This window comes from Oreochromis niloticus, linkage group LG22 (assembly GCF_001858045.2).
Source record: "Oreochromis niloticus isolate F11D_XX linkage group LG22, O_niloticus_UMD_NMBU, whole genome shotgun sequence".
NCBI classification, from domain to species: Eukaryota; Metazoa; Chordata; class Actinopteri; order Cichliformes; family Cichlidae; genus Oreochromis; species Oreochromis niloticus.
This window is the reverse complement of record NC_031985.2, coordinates 9,633,494-9,640,869: the sequence shown is the minus strand read 5'-3', so window position 1 is coordinate 9,640,869 and position 7,376 is coordinate 9,633,494. Positions and strand designations below refer to the sequence as shown.

Here is a 7,376-nt window from a genome sequence, read left to right as displayed (position 1 = left end):
TTGGACTTTAACACCAGACGAGTTTATGTGCCACTGCAGCATGTCGGTTTTCTCCCCCCTCAACCATCCCTGAGCCTGGCTGTGCTGAAGGTTCCTTCCTGTTAAAAGGGCGTTCTTCCTTCCCACAGTTGCAAAGTGCTTGCTCAGTGGGTTTTTTTTTTTTTTTTTTTTTTCACAATATAGTATAAAATGCCTTAAAAATCACTGCTTTACCCCAACCTTAAAAAAGGGGGGCAATCATAAACATTTACACTCTACTACAGTAGCTTTGCATGATTCAGTTTAAAATGATGCTTATTTGGACAACAGTACAGCACCTCTGACAAAAGGAAGGACCATCAGGCCACCCACTTCTTAAGCCTACTCCATGGATTGGCTGCCCCTTACCAAAATAGGGTTTTTGGATATACTTTACTTGAGCATCTACCACTGTAAATGTGTATTTTTACTGAAAATAGTAGATAATGGTACAACAAACCAGGTATCAAGGTATATTTTACTCATCTGCAGTCAAAATATCTATAAAAATTTTCAGTAAATTTTAAATTTTCCTGAATTCAAACTCCAGCTAACATCTAAGTCCGTAAACAAACTCCCCATGCTGTTTTCTGTGGCAGAAACATGAAATAAAGACAGAGAAACTGACCTTTTTTTTAATGAACCCTGATTATTATTTAATTACAAATGAAGATGAACAGATAGCAGTGAAACAGAAGTACATGTGGATCCTCCATGACATTTAAAAAAAGAAAAAAAGTCTCCGTCTGTCCTCTGGAGTGAGCGCTCACCGCTGAGGTGGACATGAGAGGAGAGACAGAGACCCGAGTGAAAACACAGGGGGACACGTTGCAAATAATAAAATGGTTAAACAGTACAATGCTCTTTGTTTTCTTACAGAGTCCTCCAAAAAATGGGAAAAATATATATACACATCATCATAAAATGAAAATGACTGTTTCTGACCCCCTCGCTGTAGAGCACGTGGGGGGGTTAATGTGACCCCGCTCCTGTCCACGGTAACATGGTTATAAAATCAGCGTAATTAAAACAAAAATAATAAAAAATAAAGAAGACTGCACTGAAGCCGACTAGTTACGGAAAGAGCGCAAACTCACAGAAAACCAGGAATTAATGGAGAAGAGGCCGGGTGGTGGCGAGAGGATACAATGCAATTAAAAAAAAATATTAATGTTAATAAGATAATAATTACAAGAGTAACAGTAATACATCTGAAATAATACAGAAGAAAAACGGTAAGAACAGCACTGATGAGGCTGAGGAGTGAAAATGTGAAGCTGGTGGGAAACGGTTATTCTGTTGTCAGGTAAGGCAGCACAGGTGTAACAGTTCGGGTGTTTTTATTTTCCTCTACCAGACTCGTGTTAACTGCTACATCTGTCCTTGAAGTTCCCTCAGAAGCATCTTTTCTTTCACTTCTTTACAATCGCCACTGAGAAGTAATGACTACAGGTGCGAGGTTGTAAAATGAGGACGACTGATGTCAGCGAGGCGAATCAGCAGGACATACGGGTAAAGGTACATGTGCACAGGTGGCCTTATTTCTTTATTTCTTTTGGTGCTCACAGCATCTATTTTCTGTCCTGTGGAGCTTACTGTGTAGTTTTTTTTCTGGTCAAAGTTGAAAACATTTCCCATCATTGTGACCTCTCTCTCTAACCAATCAAATTTAAGGAGGAGTGGGATTTAAGAGAGCAACACTGCTCGAGAGAAGTGCCCTAAAAATGAGGCCACAGGTGTTTCTGGTGCCAAAGGTGGTGTCTTCCAAATGACACCAGGATGAGGCTGCTTTAAACAAATCAGGGGTGCCCGGTGCAATGTGACACCTCTCAGAGCAAATCAAGCTCCAGGCAATCCCGCTAGGCTTTACGTAATGAATGAAGAAAGCCGGAGGTGCTCTGTCTTTAGGTAAATGTATGCATTTATTATATGAGCAGATATGCAGACTCTACGCTGTCAAGGTCCTTCATCAGAGCTGGTGGATTTTTGCTCATCAACTTCAAAAACAAACTTAAAACGCCACTTTACATGAAGACAAAGCACTTCCTCAGTGGTTTCCTCTTGAGTTTTCTTGCACTGCATGTCGTCTGCTACCTGCCTCACTGAAAATGTTCTCACAGACACATTTGCCTGGACTGTTTTTAAAAAATAATTTAAGTTTTCACGTGAAGCACCGTATTTGTTTTAGGCAGACGACCATTCACACAAGGCATCCAATCAGGTGGAGCTTGGTGTTCTATCTGGGGGAGAGGGCGTCCAAACACCCCTGTGGACACGTTTCTCATGCCTGATGGAGACAGCTGATGATTGGTTTAGGACATGGATTTGAGACTGGAGCTGGTTGGACAAACAGGACGTAAACCTGGGCCAGGACTCTCTGCAGACTGGGCTAAAAAGCTCTGTGCGTGTGTGTGTGTAAACTGCTTAACCATAGAAACCACACACACACACACACAGACAAGAATGAGCGAGTCAGATTATGGGAAGTCCCTCTCTCTCTCCACTCTGCCCTGAGGTTTTGTGATGCAGTTTCCTCGCTGCGTGTGATTGGCTGCAGTTTCTACGGCTGTGCCAAAAGACTGCGGAGGCGTCTGATGTCAGGTGTGATGTCATGTTTCCCTTTATTGTAGCCACAGTAAAGCCTCGCTAACCATCGTACTGTGTGTGTGTGTGTGTGTGCTCGTGTAGAAGCTCTGTGTGTGTGTAGGCTTCAGATCAGCACAGACACACAAAGCTTCGAGTCCACAGTCAAAGTCCAGTCCTATCACAGCTGTGGCCCTGCTGACCTCATGTGGCGACATGAAGCTGAATACCTGTGCCGTCCAATCAGAAACCACCCTGAACACACGAGCCCATTCCCCGCTCCCTGTTTTGCGACCTTCACCTCTTTTAAGCTGATTTTTAAGTTTGAGGCGGGCGGAGAGCGAGCAAACGGGAGAACAACCCCCCCTAAATTTGCCTTTCTTGTGACCGACTCCGTGTTAAACTCCACCCAGCTGCCACTCCACAGGCATTAAAACAAACACACCAGATAACAGGGTGATAATGACTTAACCCAGGTCAGGTTAAATCAGCAGTTCTCAAACTGTGGAACATGAAGTGGAACTAAAACGAACAAATGTGATGCCTGAAAGTTTGATAAGGAAAAAAAACAAAAACGTGTGAGGTGTGAACTTTTAAGTTCGAGAACCACCGGGTTAAAAGTTCACTCCTTTCTCCTCGTCACACCCTCCGTCCCCTGAATACACAATAACTGCTTCCCCCCCATTTTTTTGAACAATATAAATATAAAACTCTGATACCAGTGGCCTTTTGTCGCTGCAGCTCAACGGTCAAAGAGAAGGCAAGGGTGAGAAGGCAAAGGCTGAATTATACTTGTAATAATATGCCCATTAGAGTATATACACACATCTTTACCATTAAAAATAGTAGGATTCTCCTGATTTGTATCAAATGACCATATTGAAATATAATATTTGAATTCAATATATATTTGAATAAAATATATATGTGTAGATTTACTTATTTTGTATCTTTTACAAAAGCAGAAGGCATGGTGGTACTCTGTGAGCGTGTGAGATAAAACATTAAGCCGGGGGTAGGTCAATAAAACTCGAAAAGAAAAAAAAAGGCACAATCTACCTGTTGTTGTTTAAAACGGGCACATTTCTGTTTAAAACTCTGAATAAAACGACATAAAAAATAAGCTGTTATAGCAACATCTCAGTGAAGGTTTGCCTGAGTTAACCTTGATGCTCGACATTCATTTCATGGTTCCCGTTCTTGTTCGCCCACCCCACCCCCCGTTAGACGAATCGCTGCTTCTCAAAAACAAAAACAAAACATCACGTGAACAGATTATATCCAAAATACAGAAAGCCCTCAGATCACTGCAAAAATGCCCTAAAATACTGTCCACGTCCTCAAGAGGCACAAACGTCCTTTGACAGAAGTCCTAAAAACAAATCAGGGGAATGCAGACGAGTTTTTAAATCAGACGCCCTCAAACCTCCAAAAACCCCTCGGTGATTGTGCGAAGTCACGCAGAGACATAAAAAGCAGAGAAACCCTCTGTATCCTCGAGGTTGGTGCACCAGCTTTGGGTCCACAAACACACACAGTTGTTTCTGTGGGAGTGTGTGTGTAATTACAGCCTTGCTAGTGGATGCTTCCTCATTTCCGCAACAACCGAAGAGAAAATTGGAGAGAAATATCCGCCGCTCTCTTCCCAGACCCGGATGCTTTTTGCTGTACAGCGTCGAATTCATTTGCAAACAATCTTGTGCGACGGGTCAGGGGTCAAAGGGTCAGGAAAACCGCTCTCTCCTTTCCAGCTTTCGTTCATCTCTCGTCTGTACAGCGAACGAGCCGAGGAGGCCCCTCTGTCCCGTGGTGTCCCCGCTGATTGCCGAGCTCTTTCTAATCACCTTGAGTCCTTAAGATCCTTCGGAGCGAGGTCGGCTCTTTTTTAGCTCGCTGCTCTCCGTTCTGTAAACGACTGCAAGGTGACGGGTGCAGACAGAGAGGCACTTCTATAATCTCTATCAGGGCGGTTAAACGTCTTTTTTTTCCTCTCTCTTTTTTTTTTTTAAAGTCAGGAACTGTCTGTTATGGTGAGTACAAAGAGAGGGGAAATGATCTACTTTCTTACAACCCGGGTCTTTGCACCCTTGTACTTTGTCTCAGAGTTCCAGAAGAAGGACCCATTAATCTCATTAAAGACGTAATCTGGGCACATATGCGATGTGGGGGGAACCATGGCAGATCTTACTGGCACTGTGAGGGCGTGGAGGGATGGATGAGGCAGTGTGCAAATGGATATTAAAGAGCAGACGCCCTCTCTGCAGAGCTCTAATGTTAAAAGAAATAGAAGTGGGCAGAAATCCATGTACAATCTAAGTTTGGTTATCTCTTAGTGTTCGAGTCACAGGAGAGACGGTGTCCACCGCGTCTGGTGAGATGCGAGGCGTCTCGCCTTACTGTACATTAGAGGCAACACAAGCTTTTACATACATCATAATGCCGAGCAGCTACCTGCTGACAGTACTGACCGCCAAAAGACGTCACGATGCGAAAATGGAAACAAAGCCGCCAAATCTTTCTATTTGAACATGTTGGTGTTTCATATGAAGGAAAATATTTTGTTCTGCAATTTAAGAATTGAATCCTTGAATTATTGCACAAAAACACACATACACATTGCATATGATACACACGCATGTTCACATAGAAGCTGAAGAACTAAATCAAAGCGCGTTGAAACTTTCAGCGTTTGTATCCATTTTAGCATCAAACGAACTCTTGCGTCAAATCAAAACCTGCTACGTTTACTACTGCTGGCGAGGACCGACGAGACTATCCGAGCTCTTGTCTCCAAGTCAGATCCTGTGCACGCGTGGAGCTCAGCAGCCGGAGTTTTCCAGAGACAGCTGCGCTGTGGCCCTCTGCAGCTCCGAGCTCGCTCTGCGCTGGGTGGGAGGCGGCGGCAGCATTAGCCCCAAAATAACCCCCTCTCCTCTTCCTCCTCCGTTCTCCACCTCGCTTCCTCTTCTCTCCGCCTCCTCCTCGCCTTCAGCCCGCACTTTCTTGTCCTCTGCCTCGTCCCTCTCTCCGTCCGCCTCCATCTTCTGGTCTTTGCTCCAGCGGCGCTTGAAGCGAAGTTTCAGCGGGATGCAGCGCGTGCCTCCGGGGCTGATGGGAGCTGCTTGGCTCCCTGGCTCGCTCTTCAGACTGATCAGAGGGAAGGCCAGGCCACCACCCCCACCGATAGGAGGCGTGGTGGGGGTCTTGAAGACCTCATCATCGGGGTCATCATCGGGGTTATTGTTCTGAGGAAGAGGAGCAGAGGGGCTGCTGCCGTTTCCGTTAGCCTGGTGATGGTTGTTTAGCTGATGGTGATTGTTGTGGCCAGCTGTCGGAGCGAAGATACCGTCCTCATCGTTATGATTCATTTCATCTTCCTCGCTGATGTCGGTCACCTCCACATCTTCTTCTGACTCGATGTCTGAAATGGGCTCCACCTGGAAAGGAAGGATATTTTTTATATTTCTGATGACACGTTAAACAGTTTTTTGAGCTAAATGACATAAACCTGTAATGTGACCCAGCTGAAGAAGATATTTCACCAAAGTTCAGATATTTGTAACATTTGTGGATTTGCTGGGCTGAAATTTCCAGACACAAAGTTGGACCTTCAGTCTTACGAGACGTGATGTAAACTCAGTTTTGGCTCATGCATGTGTGCTTGGAGACTCACCTTGATATTAGGTGGCCCTCTGCTCAGCAGAGAATTGGTCATCTGACCGGACCCTGTAAACGAGGAGGACTGGCTGGAAGAGGAGGAGGAAGAAGCGGCCAGTGAGCTTCCCGCTTCCCTCTGCTTGCGTCCAAGCGGAGGTGGCTGCAGCTTGAACTTGAACGGCGATGGATGCTGGTGTCCTTCCTCTCCGCCTCCGGGCTGCTGACTGAGGGAATGAGAGAGCGGCATTGGTGGGCCGTGGAGGTGATGTGCAGCGGTCGGTTTCTCGGGGGTGGGGCGGTGGGGCTGCGGGATGACGATATTGGGGTAGTGGAGGAATGCTCGGGGGCTGAGGTGGTAGTTGTAGACGGACTGGGTGTGAGCCTGTAGGTAGTGCTTCATGTCCTCCGGGTTGAAGGAGAAGTGGGAGCCCAGCATGGGGGACGACATGGAGGGGGACGGGGTGTAAGGGAGGTGAGGGGTGGGGGTCATAGACAGGGCTGGGGAGAGAGTCGGGGCCAGCAGACCTCCAGAGCCGGGTAGGGGTGAGATGGGGAATGGGGACAGAGGCTCTGGGTGGACCCTGGGAGCAGGTCTGGGGAGCCCAGGATTTGGGGCTCCACCGTAGACCCTGAACAGAGACTCGTGAGGCATGCGGGGGGGAAGGAGACTCCTAAAAGCTCTCTCAGGACCACCAACCCTGTCCTCTGCACCCACAGCCTCCTCCAGCTCAGAGTTGGTGGAGGTGCCGTCGCTGCAGTCGCTCACGGAGCCGCGGGCCATGCGGTGGCCCACGCTGCTGAACATTCCCGGGCTGCGCAGCTCCTCTGTGGATGAGAGGACCTCAGATGGTGTGGAGGGGGGAAAACGGAAGTGGGTGCCTCCGGACGGCACAGGCGGAGCGCTCTGGGGGACTCCTCGCCCTGTGAAGGAGGACAGCAAAAATCAAACCGATGTCACCAATTTTTACATATACATCCTTTCATATGTGAACTGGATTAAAAATAAGAGCGAATAAGATCTTAGCAGGTCTGCTACAGAAACAGGAACCTCGCCATGTTCAAGGTTTCATGTAAATAATGTGATTTTAAAATGAATTCTGAGTTTCACTGGAAGCTGG

At 46.7% G+C, this 7,376-nt stretch overlaps 1 protein-coding gene across 1 annotated transcript in view; it reads right to left on the bottom strand.

Moving 5' to 3' along the window:
* Positions 1 to 1,025: 1,025 nt before the first annotated feature.
* Positions 1,026 to 7,376, bottom strand: part of erf (Ets2 repressor factor) — a 46,902-nt gene continuing 40,551 nt past the window's right edge. Inside the window, exons 4-5 of the mRNA XM_005459090.4 lie at positions 6,275 to 7,179; positions 1,026 to 6,038 (exon numbers count right to left, since the gene is read on the bottom strand). Coding sequence (XP_005459147.1) covers positions 5,421 to 6,038; positions 6,275 to 7,179 — 1,523 coding nt within the window. The 3' untranslated portion in view covers positions 1,026 to 5,420. The remainder of the gene's footprint in view (positions 6,039 to 6,274; positions 7,180 to 7,376) is intronic.